The 26,451-nt window shown below is 37.6% G+C and overlaps 1 protein-coding gene and 1 pseudogene across 1 annotated transcript; both read right to left on the bottom strand.

Moving 5' to 3' along the window:
• Positions 1 to 337: 337 nt before the first annotated feature.
• On the bottom strand, positions 338 to 1,429 carry LOC112587089 (olfactory receptor-like protein OLF4). The gene has a single exon (XM_044948252.2). It carries the CDS (start codon positions 1,271 to 1,273, stop codon positions 338 to 340), a length of 936 nt encoding a protein of 311 aa, XP_044804187.2. The 5' UTR covers positions 1,274 to 1,429.
• Positions 1,430 to 18,332: 16,903 nt separating this feature from the next.
• Positions 18,333 to 20,526, bottom strand: LOC102406171 (annotated as a pseudogene).
• Between the last annotated feature and the right edge of the window lie 5,925 nt (positions 20,527 to 26,451).

Here is a 26,451-nt window from a genome sequence, read left to right on the forward strand (position 1 = left end):
AAAAACAAAGACAAAAAATATGATGCATATAATTTGAAATATTCTAAAATGTTTCATTAGGTAAATGGGGATTTCCAAATATTTCTGAGCCATGGTTGGAAATAAATTTGGGAAAACATTAAAACAACAACAAGCAAATCTGTTAGATATCAGAGAGCAGAAATGTTGATAAAGTCAGTTATTTAAACTTTATAAAGAAGTTGAGGTCAAAGAAATAAAAAACATAGGAAATAAATAGAGAAGTAGTGATTAATAAATGATTAAATAGTCAAAATTTCTGACTCTGGGGCTTTGTCTTCTGCTATCATGTGCATTTCCTCAGTATTCTGACAATTGATCATTTTGTAGTTTGCTTCACAAAGAATGCTTTCAGAGCCCTCTTTATATCTTTATTTCTGAGACTGTAGATGAAGGGGTTCAGCATGGGTGTGACCACAGTGTACATCACTGAGGCAGTTGCACTTGATCGTGAGCTATGGGTACCAGCAGAGCTAAGGTACACCCCTAGCATTGTACAATAAAATAAGGAAACAACTGAGAGGTGAGACACACAGGTAGAGAATGCTTTATACTTCCCCTGAAGTGATGAGATTCCACGTATGCAAGAAACTATCTTAGAGTAAGAGTAAAGGACACCAGTGAAAGGACCGCCACCCATCAGCACAGCTGCAAAATACATCACCATGTTATTAAGAAAGGTGTCAGAGCAGGCAAGTTGGATCATTTGATTGAGTTCACAAAAAAAGTGGGGGATTTTCAAGTTTCTGCAGAAGGATAGTCGCAATACCATTAAGCTTTGTAACAAGGAATTCAGGAGACATATGATCCAGGACATTAGAACCAGAAGTGCACAGAGCTGGGGGTTCATGATGACTGTGTAGTGCAGGGGGTGGCAGATGGCCACAAAGCGGTCATAGGCCATCACGGTCAGGAGAAAAATGTCCAACACTGCAGAGAGTGTGAAAAAATAAATCTGTGTGATGCAGCCTTCATAGGTTATAGCTTTATTTTTGGTTTGGATATTCCACAGCATCTTTGGGATGGTGGTAGAGGTGAAACAGATGTCTACAAAGGACAGGTTGGAGAGGAAGAAGTACATAGGTGTGTGGAGGTTGGAGTCTGAACTGACGGCTAAGATAATGAGCAGGTTTCCAAACACAGTGATCAGGTACATGGATAAGAAAAGCCCAAATATGAGAGGCTGCACTTCTGGTTCCTCTGAAAATCTCAGAAGAAGAAATCCTGAAATCCATGTATCATTGCCTGGTTGCATATGATGGAAGTAACTTCTAGGAAAGAAGGAAATAACGTGACTAATACAAATATGTGCGGGTGTGTGTGCTAAGTTGCTTCAGTTGTGTCTGACTCTTTGTAACACTATGGACTATAGCCTGCCACGCTCCTCTGTCCATGGAATTCTCCAGGCAAGGATACTCAAGTGGGTTCCATGCCCTTCTCCAGGGGATCTTCCCAACCCATGGATCGAACCTGTGATTCCTGAAATTCCTGCATTTCAGGCAGATTCTTTACTGCTGAGTCACCAGGGAAGCCCCAATATTCATACAAATTTGCATTATTTACATATTCGAAATTATATAATGTATACTTTGCAGTCAATAGATTGATTTTTGTATTTGTTGTATGGATCTGATTTTCTTTAATGAATCCCCGTGTACCATTTCTGATATGAAATTGCTTTCTCAATCAGCTTTTTCCCTAGGAGGGCAGGATGAATTTTATAGTTTTAATGAGAAACCCATCTATTTCAGGAATGTAAATTATAGTATGACCATATTTTCACCACTGCCTAGGCTATGAATATAAGATGTTGAAAAGCAACACTCCCTACAATTCAATGATCAAAAAATATATATGCAAACATAAGATTATCTATCACTTCTGATGGGGACAAGTGGTATGATGAGAAAGAAAGCAAGCATAAAGGAAAGAGTACAGCATTCTGTTTTTCATGTGCTTTGGGTAAGACTGGCAAACATGGTGACATGTGAATCATAACCTCTAGTAAGAATGGGAGGGAGATGCAAAGGTATGTGTGTAAGTGTGTACCCAGCAGACAGAATGGCAAGGACTCAAATAAATGACATCAGAACTAAAAGAGGAGATGTTACAAGTGATACTGAAATGGAGGAGAACCTTATGGTCTTCACCTTCACCTTGTGTTCCACCTGTCTTCTGTGTGTAGAAAAACTTCAGCTGGAGAAGAACTTAGAGCAGTGAGAAAACACAGAAACAAAGGAAACCAGTCCAACAGGCTAAATAATAGTAGTTTAGTCATTAAGCATAATCAGTCAAGTACCTCTAGTTCCTTCTCAAGATTTATAGAGAATATTCTGAGCTGTATCCTGTGAGTTGTCATATAGATACTGAAACCCTCATCAGGTAAAAGAAGTTAACTACATGAGGACCAGACTGTAGCCATGACATAAAAGCTGCTGCAATTCCAAGAACTGGCCTCAAGGACACGGGAACAGACTGACCCTGGAAATGAAGATTAACTGTACTTAAAAATAATCAAGATGACACTGGTCAGACCCCTGCATACATTCCAGTTAACTGTCAGAGATAGCTGTGCTTTTTCTACATGCAGTCCCCTCCCTCTGCCTATAAAAGCTCTTGCCCACTGATTCTCAGTGAGGGGTAATCTGCCTTTGGACAGAAGTCTGCACTCCTCCCTGCACCACAGTTTCCAGCATCTGAAACAAAGCAAAATTTCCTTTCCACCAACCTGACTTCTTAATCAGGTTTTAAGCAGTGAGCAGCCAGACCGTCCCCACTTTTAGTAACAGTACCCAAGAAATATAAAGGATCACAAAAGACTATTATAAAAGGTTATATGCCAACAAATTGGCTAACTTAGAAGGAATAAAAATTGTATCAGATCAGATCAGTCACTCAGTCATGTCCAACTCTTTATAGAGACATACAATCTACAACGACTAAATTATAATGGAGTCAAACAATTACATTGCTGCTGCTGCTAAGTCACATCAGTCGTGTCTGACTCTGTGCAACCCCATAGATGGCAGCCCACCTGTCCCTGGGATTCTCCAGGCAAGAACACTCGAATGGGTTGCCATTTCCTTCTCCAATGCATGGAAGTGTAAAGTGAAAGTGAAGTCGCTCAGTCCTGTCTGACTCTTAGTGACCTCATGGACTGTAGCCCACCAGGCTCCTCCTTCCATGGGATTTCCCAGGCAAGAGTACTGGAGTTGGGTGCCATTGCCTTCTCCAAACAATTACATTAAATGACATCTAATTAAAATGTATGACCTCTGAAATAAAACATATAGAATAAAATATTTAACCACATCAACATGGGTCACTCATTAAAGTGTAAAATGGCAAAGATGTGGGAATGAAAAATATAAAAACATACATTTTGAAAAGCTGAAGAGGCAGTATCAAATGTTATACTTTTCATCTATATAAACATAAATGAATTTCAATGAGGAAGAGGCAATAGTTGAATGCAAAAGAATGTCTCTCACAAGATAGGGTAGTATGATTGCTATTTAACAAAATATATCTAACCACAAAAAGATAAAAGGTAGCAACAAGGAAAGGTAAATGTTTAACAATAAATATAAAAGGATGTTATTACTAGTAAGGATGCAAAAAAATCTTTCTATCATTTAATGTGATCAACTGATAGAAGAGATCATACAAAATTAGGTCTCAATGTATATGGCTAGATTATATTTCAGTTTAGTAGGAAATGATTGTGTCATTAAATAAAATCTGGCATAAATGGCTCTCTGTCTGGAAGAATGTAAAATTGGCCTGCTCTCAGACATCATGGAAAAACACATGAGTATTGCATACAACCTCCAAAATTCCATTGAGAAACAATGATGTGAATATATTTTGAAACATTGAAAACTATAGAGAAATAGGTAAATACTATATGGGCATATAATGATAATAATAAAACCAAATGGTGATAGATATATGTAAAACTTACTGCAACTGAGCAATATTTTAAGAAAACATGAAACGTCTTTATCCATCAGCCTAGAAAAAAGACTGGGATTAAGAACTGTTATGATGGTTGAGGTTGGAACTTTTAAACTGGTAGCAAAGGCAGTACTCTAATTTTGCTAGCATAAACATAAAGTATTACAAGATTAAAAAACAACCCAAAGACAGCTATAAATATCACAAGTACAGATATTCTTTGGGCTTCCCAGGTGGTGCTAGATTGTAAAGAATCCACTGGCCAAAGCAGAAGGTGCCAGAGATGTGACTTTGATCGCTGGGTCGATCCCCTGGAGAAGAAAATGACAACATGGACAGAGGAGCTTGGCGGGCTACAGTCCATGAAGTCGCAAAAGAGTCAGACAACTGAACACACACACACTGCCTGACTGATATGCTTTACCCCAGGGATACTCAGTCTCAGGGCTATTAATTTTCTGGACCAGATCATTCTCTTTTTTGCTCTGTCTTGTACATTGAAAGATGTTTATAGCATCCATGGTCTCCATCTACCCTCCTCCAGGTTGGCAGCCAAAAATGTCCCAGAACATTATTCAGTGTGTCCCCTGGGGGAAAATCACCCCTGATAGGAACCAGTGTGAATTTAACAATCTCAACATCTTTTTCTAGCATTGTCATAATAGTAATTTCATGATAAAGAATGTGAAATATGGTCAAAGGTGTAAATAGCATTGCTGCACTGTAAGTATTATGTGACTACTGTAATAGATACAGTAATTAATTTATCAAGCAAATAAATAGATACAGTAATCTATTGCCTCTGGCTTGAGTTGAATTGGCTTTCATTCTCTCTGACCTTCTTATGCATAGACAGCTGGGTTGCTTGACTCACCTGGATGGGAACTCTGAGAGGATGGTCTCCAACAGGGACATCTGAATTCTCCCTTGGATGGTTGGTGATGGAGACAAAACAGCAGGAATGAGTGAAGCTACAGCCCCCAACCAGAATTAGGACTCCAAACAAAGGGGAAAAAAGGCCCTTCTAGCCCAAGTTTACACATGCTGAGAGACTGCAAATGTGGATATATTTTTAACTCCCTATATCTGCTCATTAGGCATGTTTCTCTCTGTTATTTCAAGCTCTAAACCTCATAATTCCCCTGTGGAAAACTGTTAAGGAAGGAAGGAAAATTTCCTTAATGATTCTCAATTCACAAGAGAGCAGGGTAGAAGTCAAGTGAATCCATTTCTGTTCTCTGTTTTTCACTCCTCCATGAAGCAGCCTCCCTTTCAGATCTCTAAATCTCCTAGCACCTTATCTCAACTCTGAGTTAGAGTTTTCTCCAAACTAAGACTGAGGAATCTGTCTGGATCAGGTCTCTTGCATCTTCAAATCACTGACCTATGGTGGAGGCACAGGCCCTGAATCCTATGAATATTTCTATTCTCCTTTCAACAAAGAGTGTGTGTTGGGGGGGAACTGAGCTCTTTTGGTAATAAAGGTTGGGCATGAAGTACATTGTCTTCATTACACATGGGATTTTTATACTTACATCTGTAGTTCAGAGGGATTTTATACTTACATCTGTAGTTCAGAGATGTCATTTTAGTTCATTATAAAACATTTGTTAATGATAAGAGATACATTTATTTATTTTTTTATTTTTTTACTAAAACCTGAGCTTAGTACTGAATATGGATTATTTGATTGAGTATTTACAATCATCTCATCTATGAGGAAGTACATTTTAAGAACTTTATTCTCCCCTGCAGAAATGGGGCTTGAAGGTCTTTAGTGAACTGCACAATGTTATCATCTGAGTATGTGATGGCTCTTGATTGTAAATCCATCAGGATACTTCTAGTTTTCAAACTAGACCAGTGGTTCTCAACTAGAAATGTTTTCCCCTTGAATGTTAGATAATGTCTGAAATGATGCTGCTAAACATCTAAAACCCATGGTAAAGAACCCCCAGAATAACATCTGTCACATTACAGTTGACCCCCTTCACCCATTTTGTTCACCCACTCCAGTTCACTCATTCTCTGATAACCAACAAGATTTTCTCTGTATCTATGAGTTTTTTGTTTGTTTCTTTTTTTAAATTCCATATATAAGTGCAATCATATAAATGAAACCATACAGTATTTGTCTTTCTCTGCCTGACTTATTTCATATGGCATAATAGTCACGAGGTCCATCCATGTTGTCTCAAATGGCAATGGCTCCTTTTTCATAGCTGAGTAGTATTTCCTTGTGTGAGTGCATGTAGTATTCCACTGTGTGTATCTCATATATATTTTTATCCATTAATGTATTGATAGATAAGTAGCTTCCACATCTTGTCTATGATAAATAAAGTTGCAATGAACATAGGGATGTATACATCTTTTCAAATATATTTTTATTTTCTTCTGATAAAATACTCAAAGTGAACTATGTGGGTCTACTTACATTTTTTTTTTTTGAGTGATATCCATAATTTTTATAGTGGCTGCACTTATATATGATGAATTCCCCAAAACAGAGTATGAGGGTCTCCTTTGCTCCACATCCTCATCAGTACATGTTGTTTCTTGTCTTTTTGATAGTAGCTATTCTAACACAGGGCTTCCCTGGTGGCTCAGCTGGTAAAGAATCTGCCTGCAATGCCAGGGAGCTGGGTTTGATTCCTGGGTTGGGAAGATCTTCTAGAGAAGGGAAAGGCTATCCACTCTAGTAGCAGTAGTAGTAGCAGTAGTGGTAGATGCTAACACATCTGAGGTGGTATCTCATTGTGATTTTGATTTGTATTTCTCTAATAAATAGTGATGTTCAAACATCATTTTCTATCACTGTTTCCTTCTGTGTATTCTTTTAGAAAACTGTTTGAATCATGTGCCCTCCTTATATCAGGCTTACTTAAATCAACCTATAATTATAATAGTTTATTTTATGTTGCTAACAGTCTAAGTTTGAATGTTTTACTAAAACTGTATATTTTCATTTGCTCCCATGTTGTATGTTTTCAATGTTGCATTTTACATGTCTTATTTGGTATGTTTTCTAACTAATTGTTTTAGTTGCAGTTATTTCTACTACTTATCTTTTAACTTTCATACTAGCTTATTGGTAATTAATCCATTACTTTTATTACGTATTTACTTTTACCATTGAGATCTATACTTTCATATGTTTGTTGCCATTGTTGTTCTTAATATTGATCTTTCTTTTCAGCTTAAAGAAGTCCCTTTACCATTTCTTGTTAGGACTGCCTAGTGATGATGAACTCTTTAAGTTTTTACTTATCTCTAAAATTCTTTTGACTCTCCAATTCTGAATAAAAACATTGCTGGGTAGAGTATTTTTAGTTTGATGTTTCTTTCTTTCTTTCTATTTTTTTTTTTTAACATTGCTGGGTAGAGTATTTTTAGTTTGATGTTTCTTTCTTTTTTTTCTCTCTCTTTTTCACCTCTTTGAGTATATCATGTGACTCCCTTCAGTTTATTTCTGTTCAGTCCCTCAGTCGTGTCCGACTCTTTGCGACCCCATGAATCACAGCACGCCAAGCCTCCCTGTCCATCACCAACTCCTGGAGTTCACTCAGACTCATGTCCATCGAGTCGGTGATGCCATCCATCCATCTCATCCTCTGTCATCCCTTTTCCTCCTGCCTCCAATCCCTCCCAGCATCAGAGACGTTTCCAATGAATCACCTCTTCACATGAGGTGGCCAGAGTACTAGGGTTTCAACTTTAGCATCATTCCTTCCAAAGAAATCCCAGGATTGATCTTTAGAATGGAGTAGTTGGATCTCCTTTATTCCAAGGGACTCTCAAGAGTCTTCTCCAACACGACAGTTCAAAAGCATCAATTCTTTGGCACTCAGCTTTCTTCACAGTCCAACTCTCACATCCATACATGACCGCTGGAGAAACCATAGCCTTGACTAGTCGGACCTTTGTTGGCAAAGTAATATCCCTGCTTTTTAATATGCTGTCTAGGTTGGTCATAACTTTCCTTCCAAGGAGTAAGCGTCTTTTAATTTCATGGCTGCAGTCACCATCTGCAGTGATTTTGGAGCCCCCAAAAATAAAGTCTGACACTGTTTCCACTGTTTCCCCTATCTATTTCCCATGAAGTGATGGCACCAGATACCATGATCTTCGTTTTCTGAATGTTGAGCTTTAAGCCAACTTTTTCACTCTCCTCTTTCACTTTCCTCAAAAGGTTTTTTAGTTCCTCTTCACTTTCGGCCATAAGGGTGAGGCCATCTGCATATCTGAGGTTAGTGATATTTCCCTCAGGCAATCTTGATTCCATCTTGTGCTTCCTTCGGCCCAGCATTTCTCTAGATATCCTCTGCATAGAAGTTAAATAAGCAGGGTGGCAATATACAGCCTTGATATACTCCTTTTCCTATTTGGAACCAGTCTGTTGTTCCATGTCCAGTTCTAACTGTTGCTTCCTGACCTGCATATAGGTTTCTCAAGAGGCAGGTCAGCTGGTCTGGTTTTCCCATCTCTTGAAGAATTTCCCACAGTTTATTGTGATCCATGCAGTCAAAGGCTTTGGCATAGTCAATAAAGCAGAAATAGATGTTTTTCTGGAACTCTCTTGCTTTTTCGATGATCCATTGGATATTGGCAATTTGATCTCTGGTTCCTCTGCCTTTTCTAAAACCAGCTTGAACATCTGGAAGTTCATGGTTCATGTATTGCTGAAGCCTGGCTTGGAGAATTTTGAGCATTACTTTACTACTGTGTGAGATGAGTGCAATTGTGTGGTAGTTTGAACATTCTTTGGCATTGCCTTTCTTTGGGATTGGAATGAATACTGACCTTTTCCAGTCCTGTGGCCACTGCTGAGTTTTCCAACTTTGCTGGCATATTGAGTGCAGCAATTTCACAGCATCATATTTCAGGATTTGAAATAGCTCCACTGGAATTCCATCACCTCCACTAGCTTTGTTCATAGTGATGCTTTCTAAGGCCCACTTGACTTCACATTCCAGGATTTCTGGCTCTAGGTGAGTGATCACACCATCGTGATTATCTTGGTTGTGACTCCCTAATGGCCTGCAAAATTTCTTTTGAGAAATCTGAGAAATCTGTTAATACACTAGGAGTGCCCTTGTATGTAGTAAGTTGTTTTCCCCTTGGTGCTTTTAAAACTCTATGCTAAGTTTTGTTGTTTTAATCATAATGTGTCTTGCTCTTGATCTATTTGAGGTTTTGTTTCACAGTCTCTCAGCATCTCTAGGTTAGAATAATTTTCAGCAATTATTCCTTTAAATATGTTTTCTGTCCCTCTCTCTCTCACTCTCTCTCTCTCTCTCTTCTTGTTCTGGGATCCCTGTAACACAAATATCATTCCAATTGATGTTGCTTCAGGTATGTCCTAAACTGTCTTCATTTTATTTTTTCTCGTCCTTTTTAGCTGTCCTGTTTGGCTGAGTTCCACTACTGTGTCTTCCAAGTTGCTGATCTGTTCTTATGCATCATCTGGTCAGCTGTTAAACCTCCCTAGTGTGTTTTTTAGTTCAGTTATTGTGTCCTTCAGCTCTGTGACTTCTATTTGGTGCCAGTGTTGGAGGTGGTTCCAAGCAAGCCCTATCAGTGTGCCAAAGGGAGGGACCACTGTCAATACATGGTTTCAGACTAGTTGGAAGATAGATTGTCAGGCAGCAGTTATTTAAATATTACAATTATTTACAGTTCTGTGGGTACATGATGAAAACCCCTGCTGGCCTACTGATGAAACACAGTAGGTGTCCTCTTGACTAGTTGCAAAAATTGGAGATCCAGATGAGTGTATAAACTCCTTCTGAGGGGTACCTGTGAGATACATTGAGGCCAAGGAAGAGCACTGAGATGCCAATCCCCAGCTTTGTCTCCCATGAGCTCCTCTATAGCCTTTAGATATGAAACATGCAACTCAGGCTAAAGCTCCAGCACAAGTGAATAGGCCTTTTTCAAGGAAGACTTGGAAAAGTGTTTCAGGCAACTTTGTATGTTGTGCCTTGAGGGTGGTAGACTGCTCAGAACTGTTTCTCTGACTATTTCAGTCCTGTGGCCCTCCAAACAGTGGTTGCCTGGCCACAAGTGCTGGGTGCTTGAGGGGCATCTCCTGTGTGTATTGTGTTTGCCTGATGGACACAATGGGCTGTAGGGGAGTCTAGGTCTGGTGTGAGTGAACCAGCTATATGGGGGAGGGGGTAGGAACATAGGGCAAGCTCACATGAATCAGGGCCATGGATAAGTGCATAGTAGTAGTAGTGTTAGTCATTCAATCATGCCCAACTCTTTACAAACCCATAGACTGTAGTCTGCCAGGCTCCTCTGTCCATGGGATGCCCCAGGCAAGAAATACTGGAGTGGGTTGCCATTCCCTTCTCCAGGGGATCTTCCCCACTCAGGATCAAACATAAGTCTCCTGCATTGCAGGAAAATTCTTTACCATCTGAGCCACCAGGGAAGCCTGGATGAGCACATGAGTGAGTGAAAGTTGCTCAATCATGTCTGACTCTTTGCAACCCCCTAGACTGTACAGTCCATGGAATTCTCCAGGCCAGAATACTGGAGTGGGTAGCCTTTCCCTTCTCCAGGGAATCTTCCCAACCCAGGGATCAAACCCAGGTCTCCCACATTGCAAGCGGATTCTTTACCAGATGAGCCACAAGGGAAGCCCAAGAATACTGGAGTGGGTAGCCTATCCCTTCTCCAGGGAATCTTCCTGGCCCAGGAATCGAACTGGGGTCTCCTGTATTGCAGGCAGATGAGCACATGAGAGGGGCAAATTCTCTGGTGTCAGTTAGGCTGCCAGGGACTCTAGATCAGGGCAAGAGTTTAGCTGCATTAGGGCCTAGAAAGGCCAAAAGTGCAGGAGAAGCATTGTGGCTTCATTTGGGCTGCAGGAGAATCAGGTTAAGCCCACTGGCTGCAGTGGGGATGTGAGTAGCCTTGGTGAGTAATCCTTATAAGGGTACAGGGTCATGGGAGAGCCCATAGTTGAGGAAAGCCCGCTGGACATAGCAGGGGCATGGAATAGTGTGGGTGTGAGGCAAACCCTCCACTTCCATGTGGCAAGGAGAACGCAAGTTCCCAGAAAGCTTGTTGGCCTCAAGAGGGGAAGGGAACACATGGTTGTTGGGCATTCTTGTGGACACTTGGAAGACTGAGCTCGTGTAATAGTGGCACACACACTAATGACAACACTAACAAGGTGGATTGAGAGCAAAAAATGATCACTTCCAATGTCCCTGTTCTCAGAGAAAATATCAATAAGCCCCTGGACCCTAAGCAGAAGACTTAATTAACTAATGGATCTTCTTTATATATGTTCTAGGTGCTTTTTAAAACTGCTGCTTTTATGCTGCTCCTGGGGTAAGTGAATCTGCACATGAGCTGTGTAAGAACAGACTTTCCCTTCCATACTGACTTTGGGGGTTCCTGGAAAGAAGCACCACTGATTTCCAATGCCATGCTTTTTGGTGACTTGAGACCTTTTGGTGTAGGTCCCAAGAATGGGCATGCTTGATGTCAGGTATAAACCCATTGTCCATCAAGGAAAATATCTGTAAGCATGAGATCCTGCCCACCTGTAGGTCACCAGTGGCAGGGGTGGGGTTTTTGAAGAGACGACTTCTCTGCTTCTCCTATGATCTTGATGAAGCCTTATTAGCTTTGTTATGGAGAAGATGTTCACATAGTTTTCAGGTTTACTTCGGAAAAAATTGACTCATACATAATTGGAGATTTGGTGCATCTGTGGTTTGAGGTGAGTGAGTATAGGATCTTCCTATTCTGCCACCTTGAACCACAACCCCAGAATTTGACATTAGTCCCTGGGATTAATGGAACTTCTGACATCTAGAACTGTAAAAGCATATGTTTGTTTTTTTTTTTTTTTTTTTTTTTTTTTAGGAAACTGAAGTTGGTTTTTTTTTTTATATAATAGCAATAGGAAACTGTTATAGACATTTATTCTATATAATGTAGTTGCAATGTATGTATGCTCAGTTGTGTCCGATTCTGTGACCCATGGGCTATAGCCTGCCAGGTTCCTCTGTCCATGGAACTCTCCAGGCAAGAATACTGGAGTGGATTGCCATTTCCTCCTCCAGAGTATCTTCCCAACCCAGGGATCAAACTCAAGTCTCTTGTACCTCCTATATTGACAGGCAGATTCTTTGCCACTAGGGCTACTTGGGAAGACTCTAATTTTTATTTTTAAATTTATTTTAATTGGAGGCTAATTACTTTACAGCATTGTGTGGTTTTTGCCATACATTCACGTGAACCAGCCATGGATGTACATGTGTTCCCCATTGACTTTCCATTCATTACTTGGCCTACTGTTAGTAATAAGGACATTTTATGATAAAAACTCACACCAAGGAGAAACAAATTTTTAATCAATATGAAGATATTCTGGCCTATTAGTGAATTCCTCATTGCATAAATCTAAATGTTGTCTATGATGACATGTGAACTTAAGAAAGGAAAAGTAATCCATTATGAAAATGGAGTCACCCATTTTACTTTAAATTTTTTGCCTATATAGCAATATTTTTAAAATCATGTTAATTTAAATATTCATTACTTTCACTTCTGTTCTCTCCAACTTTCTCTCAAGCTTCTTTTCAATATAAAAGATGGAATCATAATTGTGTTTTTGTGTTTATATGTATTTGTATGATTGTGCTTATTTTAAAGAAAGATATATGCAAACACACACACTGTCACATTACCTTTGAAACATTTTCTTTGCATAAAAATGAATTTCCACATGTTTCATTTATTTCTCAGGGCATCCATATGAAGTTATATTTACTATTCCAAATTGAATTTATAAATAAGGAATTGAGCGTCAGGAAGCTTAAAATTTTCACAATTATATAACAAAGCATTTAAAGCTATGTGCACTGTCGAACTACACATAAATGGAAATATGCAATGTGTTCTCTTAGTTTTTGTGTAAGTCCTTTAATTCACCAAATTGTACACTTTAAATATACATTTTATTGTGTGTAATTATACTCTGATAATTTAATTAAATGGAAAAAACTCTAGTGGTGCGTGGCTAGGGGCTGGTCTAGAACATAGGCAGTAGTTTCTCCCTTAACAGGGAGGAAGAAATGTCTTCTAAACGGGAAGAAAGCCAAGCCTCATTTAGGGATGTAGAAACAGTTATTAAATTTAAGTAATTCACATGATAAACTCATTTTTTTTTTTTTTGCAAATAGAAGTTAATCCTAGATACAGAAACACAGAAAGCTCATTATACATTGATTGAAGACAGAAAAGCACCACAGACTTACTAACATCATGGATGAGGCTTAGAAATGCAATGTAGAGACTGACAACTGACTACACCTTTATAAGGAGCACAAATAAGTCAGTACAACTCCCTAGCAAATAAATTCATCTAACAGTAAAGGTAATAAGGTATCCAATTTGACATAAAATAGCTTGTTATACAGGATTATTAACTGATAAAATAATTCAAATAAACAGAACTGAGGGAAATTATAACTTGAAGCTTTTAATTATTGACATATGTTCTGACATTTGAAGAGAACATCCATGGTCATTCTGTTATTAAATTTATTTCAGACAACTGTAGTAACAAGTGACTACCTTGAGGTTACCTTCTAGGTTACAAGGAGAGGGGGAGAGATATGCATGTTTGTGCAGAAACACTGGTGGCCCTGAATCACAGGACTGGGAAAGATATCAAGCTGTCTTGCAGATCATCCTCTGATCATGAAGAATGAAGAGACTCCTGAGCATGAAGAAGATGGGAAATGGATGAACTGATATCGTTCATCTACCATCCCTTTTGTATTTATGACATATCTCAGGAAATGGGAGATTTTTGTGGAACAATAGGAGATATATTGTAGGTAGCATTAACAGTTCAAGCAGAAACAGGAAGATAATTCAGTAATAAAACATAAAATAAAGAAACCAATCCTTCTTCTCAATAATTGTGGTCATCAATGTTTCATGCTTTAATAAATAGATGTAGAGCATGATAAAGAAATATTATGCATATTAACAAAATACTTGGTTTGACATTTTAGTTCCTCATTTTTATGTTTTTTTCTGACACTAAGCTTTTATTGAGAGTAGTCTCAGTAGGGAGGTCCTAGATTCCCAAGATGCAAGAGGAAATAAACTGCAAGTGGAAGTTTTTTTTTTTTTTTTTCTTTTCTCTTCTAATCCTGTGTTGCCATGGAGACACCTGTTTCCACCAGAACTTAACTTTGTCTCAAACCTTGAGCTGACCAATGTGTTTTTCGCATGGAAATGTATTTCTTAAGCTATGTTAATGAACTAAGTATTTGCTTGGAAATCTGCCTTTCTTCAAGATTCATGTGAATTGTTTCATTGATATGAATAAAATAAAATAAAAATTCTGGGTGAGCCCAGGATTACTCACCTTGTGCGAATGCTATCTCAAAATGCATGTTTTAAATGAGAGGCCTGGTGCAACTCTCCCAGTTTTGAGGCTTTCCTTTATCTAGTTAGTAGCTTGCTTATAGGTATATAACTCCTTGCTAAAAACTAGCAACGGGGCACTTTCTGTCCCCTTCTGATGTCTATGTCAGAAACTTTCTCATCTCTTTTATACTTTAATAAAACTTTATTACAGAAAAAGAAAACTCTGAGTAATTAAGCCTTGTCTCTGGCCCCAGACTGAATTCATCTCCTCTGGAGGCCACGGATCCTGGTATTGTTCATGTCTGATTGCAGCAACCTTTCATTATTAGGTCAATTTAATCCCACTTATCTTTCCATGTAGTCACAACTGGGAGATATATATTTGATAATTTTTACAGTGACTATGTTGGCATAGTCAAAGCTATGGTTTTTCCAGTAGTCATGTACAGATGTGAGAGTTGGACCATAAAGAAGGCTGGATGCTGAAGGATTGATGCTTTTGAACTATGGTGCTGGAGAAGACTCTTGAGAGTTCCTTGGACAGCAAGAAGATCAAACCAGTCAACCCTAAAGGAAATCAACCCTGAATATTCTTTGGAAGGACTTGTTCTGAAGTTAAAGCTCCAATACTTTGGCCACCTGACGTGAAGTGCTGACTCATTGGAAAAGACCCTGTTACTGGCCAGAGGAGAAGGGGGTGACAGAGGATGAAATGGTTAGATAGCATCACTGACTCAATGGACATGAGTTCGAGCAAACTTCAGAAGATAGTGAAGGACAGGAAAGCCTGGCATGCTGCAGTCCATGGGGTCGCAGAGTTGGACACAACTTAGCAATTTAACAACAGCAGCAACATTTTAGACATGACATAAAACCAAGAAAGCATTTATAAGTGACAGTAGCATATTTGCAATATAAATGCATTACCATTAACCTTTTTTGATTGTAATAAAAGTGCTTAAAATTAAGTTATTGATTTTTGAGTCATTCATTTCAAAGGCAATCATGTCAGATAAGCATATTGCTAGCTGCAGTATGACACAGCTACTAGATAAGCTCCTAGGACTTATCTAATAACATTCAAAAGAAATAAATATTTAGGAATACATTTGATCAAGGAGTTGAAAGACATATACACTAAAAAATGTAATACACCACATTAACAAATTGAAAAATAAAAACCATATGATTATCTCAATAGATGCAGAGAAAGCCTTTGACAAAATTCAACATCCATTTATGATCAAAACTCTCCAGAAAGCAGGAATAGAAGGAACATACCTCAACATAATCAAAGCTATATATGACAAACCCACAGCAAACATTATCCTCAATGGTGAAAAATTGAAAGCATTTCCTCTAAAGTCAGGAACAAGACAAGGGTGCCCACTTTCACCATTACTATTCAACATAGTTTTGGAAGTTTTGGCCACAGCAATCAGAGCAGAAAAAGAAATAAAAGGAATCCAAATTGGAAAAGAAGAAGTAAAGCTCTCACTGTTTGCAGATGACATGATCCTCTACATAGAAAACCCTAAAGACTCCACCAGAAAATTACTAGAACTAATCAATGACTATAGTAAAGTTGCAGGATATAAAATCAACACACAGAAATCCCTTGCATTCCTATACACTAATAATGAGAAAACAGAAAGAGAAATTAAGGAAACAATTCCATTCACCATTGCAACAGAAAGAATAAAATACTTAGGAATATATCTACCTAAAGAAACTAAAGACCTATATATAGAAAACTAATACAGTTATGTAAAGTTTAAAAATAAAATAAAAATTAAAAAAAAAAGAAAACTATAAAACACTGGTGAAAGAAATCAAAGAGGACACTAATAGATGGAGAAATATACCATGTTCATGGATTGGAAGAATCAATACAGTGAAAATGAGTATACTACCCAAAGCAATTATAGATTCAATGCAATCCCTATCAAGCTACCAACAGCATTCTTCACAGAGCTAGAACAAATAATTTCACAATTTGTATGGAAAAACAAAAAACCTCGAATAGCCAAAGCGATCTTGAGAAAGAAGAATGGAACTGGAGGAATCAACCTACCTGACTTCAGGCTCTACTACAAAGCCACAGTTATCAAGACAGTATGGTACTGGCACAAAGACAGAAATATAGATCAATGGAACAAAATAGAAAGCCCAGAGATAAATCCACGCACATATGGACACCTTATCTTTGACAAAGGAGGCAAGAATATATAATGGATTAAAGACAATCTCTTTAACAAGTGGTGCTGGGAACTCTGGTCAACCACTTGTAAAAGAATGAAACTAGAGCACTTTCTAACACCATACACAAAAATAAACTCAAAATGGATTAAAGATCTAAACGTGAGACCAGAAACTGTAAAACTCCTAGAGGAGAACATAGGCAAAACACTCTCTGACATACATCACAGCAGGATCCTCTATGACCCACCTCCCAGAATATTGGAAATAAAAGCAAAAATAAACAAATGGGACCTAATTAACCTTAAAAGCTTCTGCACATCAAAGGAAACTATTAGCAAGGTGAAAAGACAGCCTTCAGAATGGGAGAAGATAATAGCAAATGAAGCAACTGACAAACAACTAATCTCGAGAATATACAAGCAACTCCTACAGCTCAACTCCAGAAAAATAAATGACCCAATCAAAAAATGGGCCAAAGAACTAAATAGACATGTCTCCAAAGAAGACATACAGATGGCTAACAAACACATGAAAAGATGCTCAACATCACTCATTATCAGAGAAATGCAAATCAAAACCACTATGAGGTACCATTTCACACCAGTCAGAATGGCTGCGATCCAAAAGTCTACAAGTAATAAATGCTGGAGAGGGTGTGGAGAAAAGGGAACCCTCTTACACTGTTGGTGGGAATGCAAACTAGTACAGCCACTATGGAGAACAGTGTGGAGATTCCTTAAAAAACTGGAAATAGAACCGCCTTATGATCCAGCAATCCCACTGCTGGGCATACACACTGAGGAAACCAGAAGGGAAAGAGACACGTGTACCCCAATGTTCATCGCAGCACTGTTTATAATAGCCAGGACATGGAAGCAACCTAGATGTCCATCAGCAGATGAATGGATAAGAAAGCTGTGGTACATATACACAATGGAGTATTATTCAGCCATTAAAAAGAATACATTTGAATCAGTTCTAATGAGGTGGATGAAACTGGAGCCTATTATACAGAGTGAAGTAAGCCAGAAAGAAAAACACCAATACAGTATACTAACGCATATATATGGAATTTAGAAAGATGGTAACAATAACCCAGTGTACGAGACAGCAAAAGAGACACTGATGTATAGAACAGTCCTATGGACTCTGTGAGAGAGGGAGAGGGTGGGAAGATTTGGGAGAATGGCATTGAAACATGTAAAATATCATGTATGAAACGAGTTGCCAGTCCAGGTTCGATGCACGATACTGGATGCTTGGGGCTGGTGCACTGGGACGACCCAGAGGGATGGAATGGGGAGGGAGGAGGGAGGAGGGTTCAGGATGGGGAACACATGTTAAAAAAAAAAAAAGAAAGAAAGAAAGAAAGAAATATTTAGGAATACATTTGGTCAAGGAGTTGAAAGACATATACACTAAAAACTGTTAGAGACTGATGAGAGAAATTGAAGAAGACAAATAAATGAAAATATTGTCAACTGTCCACAATTTAGAAGACTTAATATTATTAAAATATTCATACTACCTGAAGCATTCTACAGATCCATTGCAATCCCTATCAAAATTAAAGGTATTATTCACAATAAAGCTCAATAAAGTGAGTTACATAAATTGTATAGAGGAGTTGAATTCATGCAAATGGAAATTCCAGGAAACAGAGAAAAGGAGGAAGTTCTCCTTCTACAATCTGATAAAAAATATCAATTTCTGGCTCCCTTTATTTCAGTTCTGAAATCACAGTACTACTTCAGCCCCAAAACAGTTGGACCTTTTGTAGCTGCCATTTCAATGATTCTTTCCAGAGCTCTCTTTATATCTTTGTTCCTCAGACTATAGATGAAGGGGTTCAGCATGGGTGTGACCACAATGTACATCACTGAGGCTGTTGCACTTGCGTGTGAGCTTTGGGTAGCAGCAGAGCTAAGGTACACTCCTAGGCTTGTACAATAAAATAAGCAGACCATTGAAAGATGAGATGCACAGGTGGAAAATGCTTTATACTTCCCTTGAGCTGATGAGATTCCTCTTATGGAGGAAACTATCTTAGAATATGAGTAAAGAATTCCAGTGAGGGTTAAAAAACCAAACATCCCAGCTGCAAAATAAAACAACATGTCATTAAAAATGTGTCAGAACAGGCAAGTCAGACCATCTGATTAATTTCACAGAAAAAGTGGGGAATATCCAAGTCTGTACAGAAGGACAGCTGCAATACCTTTAAACTTTGTATCAAGGAATTCAGAGCACTCATCACCCAGGACACCAGCATGAGCAGCCCACAGGGCTGGGAGTGCATGATGACCGTGTAGTGCAGGGGATGGCAGATGGCCACAAAGCGGTCATAGGCCATCACAGTCAGGAGGAAGTCATCCAAACACACAAAGAGTATGAAAAAATACATCTGGATAATGCAGCCTTCATAGTTTATGGCTTTGTTCTGTGCCTGGATGTTCCACAGCATCTTTGGGATGGTGGTGCAGGTGAAGCATATGTCTACAAAGGACAGGTTGGAGAGGAAGAAGTACATGGGGGTGTGGAGGTGGGGGTCTGAGCTGACAGCCAGGATGATGAGCAGGTTTCCAAACACAGTGATCAGGTACATGGAGAGAAAAAGTCCAAATATGAGGGGCTGTATTTCTGGTTCCTCTGAAAATCCCAGAAGTAAAAATTCTGAAATTCTTGTTTTATTTATTGATTCCATATGCTGGCTGTGACTCTGAGGAGAGAAGCAAATAATATGATTAATATTCACATGAACTTACATTAGTCACATATTCTAAATGCTACTGTATATACTTTTCAGTCAATACATTAATTTTGATATTCATTGTATGGATCTGGCTTTGTTTTTTATAATTAAATTTATTTATGTTTGATTGAATGATAATTGCTTTACAATATTGTGTTGATTTCTGCCAAACATCACCATGGTATACCTACATCCTCTCCCTCTTGAACCTCTCTCCCACCTCCCTCCCCATCCCACAACTCTAGGTTGTGACACAGTCCTGGTTTGGGATATTCTGTGTCACTTATGATATGGAATTTCTGTCCCAATCAGCTTTTTCTCTAACAGGACAAGAATTTTAAACTTTTAATGAGAAATTCTTCATGAATGTAAGGAATGTACAGCCAAGTCTGGCCACATTTTAGGCACTAACTAGACTATAAATAATGGATGGTGAAGCACACAAATCCTTGCAATTCATTGATAGAGAAAAAGTATATAAGGAAATAATAAAATTCTATACAACTTCAAATGGGGATGAATGATATGACAAAATGGAAAACAAATATGAACGTGAGAGGGAATAGTGCATTCTATTTTTCATGAGTGTTGTGGCAAGACTGGCAAACAAGTTGACATTTGAACAGTGACTTCAAGTAAGAATAGGACAGATGCACAAGGTTGTGTGTGGAAGTGTATGCCAGCAGCAGAATGGCCAGCACACTTATAAATACAAATCAGAAATGAAAGCAGTGTTGTTACAACTGATACCAGAGAAATACAAAGGATCATGAAAGACTACTGTGAGCAGTTATAGGGAACAAATTACAAATTTAGAGATTTCCCCTCCAAAGCAGCAGAATACACTTTCTTCTCAAGTGCACATGAAATATTCTCCAAGATAGATGACATCTATCAAGCCTCGAAAATTTAAGAAAATTAAAATTATATCAAGCACTTTTTCTGACCACAACTCTATGAGATCAGATATCAATCAGAGGAAAAAATAACTGTAAGAAAAATGCATGGCACCTAAACAACATGCTACTGAATAACCTAGAGATCACTGAAGAAATCGAAGAGGAAATAAAAAAAAATACATAGATTCAAATGACAACAAAAACACAAAGACCCAAAACCTATAAGATGCAGCAAAAGCAGTTCTAAGAGGGAAGTTTATAGTAATTCAATCACACCTCAAGAAACAAGAAAAGTTTTAAATAAACAATCTAAACTTACACCTAAAGCAACTAAAGAATGAAGAACAAACAAAATCCTTAGGTAGAAGGAATGAAACCATAAGGATCAGAGCAGAAAATACAAAATAGAATTGATGCAAGCAATAGCAAAGATCAATAAAACGAAAAGTTTGAGACGATAATAAAATTGATAGTAAAATACCTAATAAAATAAATAAAAAACCTTTTACCAGACTCCTCAAGAAAAAAGGGAAAGGACTCAAAAAAATAATATTAAAAATGAAAAAGGAGAAACTACAACTGATACTGCTGAAATACAAAGGATCATAAGAGCAGACTTTTCTTAATGATATAAAATGCAAAACTTTTGAATTAGGAAATCTGGACTTGAATTTCAAATCTACCACACCTTAGTGTTTTAAACCTGGAGAGCCAACCTAACCTTTAAAAATGTTAATATCATCATTCAAATAGTGGGGAGAACAGTATCAATCATCCTAAGGTAGTTGACAGATTAATATTTCCTGTTGGTAAAGGAATGGTTAACACTTAGGCTAAAATGAGGCGGATTTTTCCTACTCCTCCAATGTCTCTGTTTCTTCAGTTCTTGGTCCTCAATTTCACAGTTTTTTTTTTTTTTCTTTTTCTATTCATTGTTGTCTCTTCCATCTGTCACTGACTGGCACCCCTCTAGCCCTATATTCACTTTGATCCAGATAAATTTTCTATATTGCAAAGTTGACCATCAAACTTCCTCTCCCCTTTGTGACATTTCAATGGAGAATGAAGACAAAGTCCCTTCGCCTCAAACATGAAGCCTGAGTCTCTGATACCTGTCGACCAGCTTCACCTTCACACTGTCCTGCCCTCATCCACATGGATCTCGCGGACACTGAACCTGACTGACTGCTTCACCTGACCCTGCAGCCTTGATGCTTAGTGCTTTACACACCTGTTTCTCTCTTCTTGGAGTCTCACCACAGGTCTATTTGGAAATTTTCACCTCCTTTTCATATCCAAATCTTCATCTACACTTTATGACTGCCAAGACTTATATCTATTTTATGAAGCTTTATTTTCCTCTTAATATTTTCACAGAAAAAGACACTTTGTGCACTTAATTTTGATAGAAGGGTTATCATTTCGAAAATTTTATATATGTCCATGTTTTTTATCCATCACCAGACTGTGAGTGCCCAGAGGCACATAAGAATGCTATACTTACTCACCATTCTTCCATATCAGATTGGAAAGGTAACTGAATAAATACATATATTGCAAGAAAGAGTGAGAGAAATTATTTTCAGAAAAATTGACAATGATGAAAGAAAGCACAGAAGTATGTCCCTCTGTATCCATGGAGCATTGGCTTCCTGCATATACCAAAATCTGAGGATGAGCAAGTCTCATATAAAATGGTGTAGTATAGTCTTGCACATAGCCTACATATGTCCTCGGTGTACTGTATTTTATTTTATTTTTTAAAATTTATTTTTTAAAAAATATAAATTTATTTATTTTAATTGGAGGTTAATTACTTCACAATATTATATTGGTTTTGCCATTCATCACGATAACCCTGTATGCGAGACAGCAAAAGAGACACAGATGTATAAAACAGTCTTTTGGACTCTGTGGAAGAGGGAGAGGGTGGCATGATTTGGGAGAATGGTATTTTTTTATTTTTTTTTACTTTACAATATTGTATTGGTTCTGCCACACATCAACATGAATCCACCACGGGTGAGTGTACTGTATTTTAAATCATCTCTAGATTGCTTATAATACTTAATAACAGAGAAATGTCCTGTAAATAGTTGCTGGTGCATAGCATATTCAAATTTTCCTTTCCGGAACTTGATGAAATTTTCTGGATAGCTTTGATTTGCAAATGGGCAAACCAACAGATGTGGAAGCTGCAGATATAGAGGGTCAATTGTACTAATGCAGGTAAGGAGGATATGTCAGAGAAATGTCCATATTCTGAGATTGAGACCTATTAGGGTTTCAGACTATGATATTAAGAATTAAATAGAGTAGTACCAATAAGTTACAAAAGAAAAACTCAGAGACCATCACAAATACATAGTAAGGGTAACATGCAAAGTTGTTGCATAGTTCTCTTTGTTCAGTCATGCAAGAGTGTGCATATGTTTGTATTTCTTTGTTTCTATGTGCAAGCATGGTGGGCCATAAAATAAAGGCATAGATGTTATATATAGTCCAAATCTCAAGAATCTACCTCAGTAAAGGCAAGACTAGTTTAAAAAGGGAAATCTTGGTAATGTGAGGTAAACAACATGAATGAGGAGCCCAATAGAAGAGTAAGGTTGCAGAGAGAATAAGCAGCAGTGTGGATTCTGAAGTGACCTCAGACTCTAGGGACCACACACTGACTGAACCTTTATTGCTCCACTTGCCTCACAGTGATATCTACCTTATCCTCCTGATCTGTTATTCCTGTACATATCCATGCTCATTTGACCACAAATGTTTAATATAGTGCAATAGTGGGTGTGCTGGTCCTTATCTCATTTTTCTTTGTCATATTATTTTCTGCTATTATTGAGCTTTGGTTTTTGATCTCTTTTTTGGCACATCCAATGGATATTCTCTAGACATATGTTTCTTTGCTTGAGTAATTAATTAATGTATCTATTTTGGTTGCTACATAATATTTTACAATGTGACTGTGCTACTTACAATTTTGACTGTCTTTCATATTCTTTATCATTAAATTGCTACTAGGTCAATGATAGAAAAAAATATGTTGAGATTGTTAAATTTAAACTATGGTTCCTATAAAAGGCAATTGCCACCACCCTCCTTGTTTAGCATGCAAAGTCCTCCCAGGTCATATTCCATAAAGTCCTACCAAGTTATATTCCATGAAGTCCTCCAGGCTGTGAAAATTCATATATTTAAATGATTTATTTATGATTCATACATTTATTTTATTGTATTAGGCCTTTCCATTATGGTTTACAATCCAGAAAAGAGACCCCATAGTTTCTTCATTTTCGTTGATTCAAAATGTGTGCATTTGTATAGAAAAAAGTATAGAAAATAAAATTCATAAATAAAATAAAAAAATAAGGAAAATAAAATCAAGTCTAGGGGATTAAAATAATTATATTTAAGTACATAATACAATATTGTAATTAGCCTCCAATTAAAATTAAAAAAAATGAAAAAAAATAAAACCACACCAAAAAAATTATGATTGATTTCTGAAATAATACCTTGAGGAGTAAAATTTTAATCTCATCAACATGATTCTCTCATTAAAGAGTAAAATGGCAAAGATCTAAGAATGAAAATTATTAAAATATACTTCTTGAAAAGCTGAGGAACAGTATTTAATTTTTGTTTTTAGACCTCATTGTATATGGACATTTACCATATGGTCAGATTATATTTCAATTTAGTAGAAAAAAGTTGGGTTGTTAAATAAAACCTGGAGTAAATATCTGTCTATCTGGAAGAATATGAAATTGGTCTCCTATCTCAGGCATCATCAAAAAAAAAAAAAAATGATGAGGTATATTCCATCCAAAATTCCACTGAGCAAGAATTATCAGTAGAGATCATTTGGAATGCTGAAAGTAATAGAAAAATGGGCAAGTAATATATGGGCACACAGTAATAATAAGCAAACAATAATGATATTCAATATATGTAAATTTTGCTGAAACTGTGCAGTAGTTTAAGAAAACAAGAAATGTCTTACACTCATCAACCTGGTAAAAAGAACTGTCATGGTGATTGAGGTTGGAACTTTTCAACTGGTGGCAAAAGCAGTACTCTAGTTTTGCTGGCAGAAACACAAAGGATTACAAGATTGAAAAACAACCTGAAGACAGCAATAAATATTACAAATACAGATATTCTTATCCCAGGGATTCTCAGTCTCAGCACTGTGAATTTTCTAGGCCAGATCATTCTCTTTTATGTGCTCTGTCCTGTGCATTTAAGGATGTTTACAGTATCCATGGTGTCCACCCACCTCTCTCCAGCATGACAAAAATGTCCCTGGACAGTGCTCAGTGTGTCCCCTGAGCGGGGTGGAGGGATGTCCTATAAGGAACCATGATTTGAATTTAACAATCTCAACATATTTTTTCTAGCATTGGCATAGTAGCAATTTAATTGTAAAGAATATGAAAGACATCAGAAGTATAAGTATCACAGTCACATTGTGAAATATTATGTAACAACCAAACTAGATACATTAATTAATTAATCAAGCAAAGAGACACAGCTTTTTGCTTTTCTCTGGGCTGAGTTGAATTGGCTTCCTTTGTCTCTGACCTTCTCATGCAATGTAACCTGGGCTGTTGGACTCACCTGGATGTTAACTCTGAGAGGTCATTCTCCAACAGGGAGTCTGAATTTTTCCCTGGATGGTAGATGATGGAGACCAAGTTTCTCTCCCCAGACAAGACAGTAGGAAGGAGTGAAGCTACAGCCCCGTAGCCAGAATTAGGACTCCAAATAAACAAAGGAAAAGAAAGGTCCCTTCCGGTCCAAGTTTATAAACACTGAGAGTCTATAGAGTGGAGATATTTATTATGCCCTATATCTGCTCATTTCTCTCTAGGTATTTCAACCTTTAAACACATATTTCCCTTGTGGAAAACCGTTCTGGAAGGAAGGAAATTTTTCTTAATGATCCTCTATTCACAAGAGACCATGGTAGAAGTCATGAGAATCCAATTTTGTTTTCCTTTTTTCACTCCTTCTCCATGAAATTGCCTCCTTTTGAGATTTCTAAATCTCCCAGTTCCTTGTCTCAAGTTTTCTCCACGTGTAAGACTGAAGAATCCATCTGGATTAGGTCTCTTGTATCTTCAAAGCATTGTCTTGTGGTAGGGACTTACCTCCTGAATCTCCAGAAAATTTCCACGCTTTCAGCAAGGGTTGTGTGTGTGTGTGTGTGTAGAGGGGAGATATTGAATTATTTTGATAATAAAACATGGGCTCTGCATATATTGTCTTCGTAACACTTTTGCTGTATCAGTTAGGAATTTCATACTTACATCTCTAGTTTTGAGCTATCATTTAGTTCTACATTATAAAATATTTGGTGGCTCAGATGGTAAAAAATCCACCTGCAATATGGGAGACCCTGGTTCGATCTCTGGGTTGGGAAGATCCCTTGGAGAAGGGAATGACAACCCAGTCCAGTATTCTTGCCTGAAAAATTCCGTGGGGAGGAGAACTTGGTGGGCTACAGTCCATGGAGTCACATAAAGTTGGACATGACTGAATGACTAACATTTTCAGTTTCATAAAATACTTGGTAGTGATCTGAAATATATTTAGATCTTTTTTTCTCTTTTTTTACTAAAGCCTTAGCTTTACAGATTTTTTGATTTAATATTTATAAATGTTTTATATATGTTTAATATTTATAAATGTTTTATCTATGAGGAAGTACATTAAGAATTCCATTATCAACTGCAGAAAGGAGGCTTGGAGGGGTTTAGTGATCTGGCCAAAGTTAATATCTGAGTATGTGATATGCCTTGACTATAAACATGTCAGGATGCTTCTATCTTTCAAACTCTAGGCTAGTGGTTCTCAACCAGAAAGGACTGTCCCCCTAGGATGTATGATGATGTCTGAAATGATGCTGCTAAATATCTAAAATCCATGGGAAAGAACCCCTAGAATAGCATCATCCTGCCCCAAATGTCAACAGTAAAAGGTTGAAAAATTTACTCCAGAAAGCTCTTTTTTTTTAAATTTTATTTTATTTTTAAACTTTACATAATTGTATTAGCTTTGCCAAATATCAAAATGATTCCGCCACAGGTATACATGTGTTCCCCATCCTGAACCCTCCTCCCTCCCCATTCCATCCCTCTGGGTCATCCCAGTGCACCAGCCCCAAGCATCCAGTATCGTGCATCGAACCTGGACTGGCAACTC

The sequence above is a fragment of the Bubalus bubalis genome, chromosome 9 (assembly GCF_019923935.1).
Source record: "Bubalus bubalis isolate 160015118507 breed Murrah chromosome 9, NDDB_SH_1, whole genome shotgun sequence".
Taxonomy (NCBI): domain Eukaryota; kingdom Metazoa; phylum Chordata; class Mammalia; order Artiodactyla; family Bovidae; genus Bubalus; species Bubalus bubalis.

What these genes read in the sequence shown, in the direction of transcription:
- LOC112587089 (XM_044948252.2), bottom strand. Translation starts at nt 1,273, where the DNA reads ATGCAACCAGGCAATGATACATGGATTTCAGGATTTCTTCTTCTGAGA.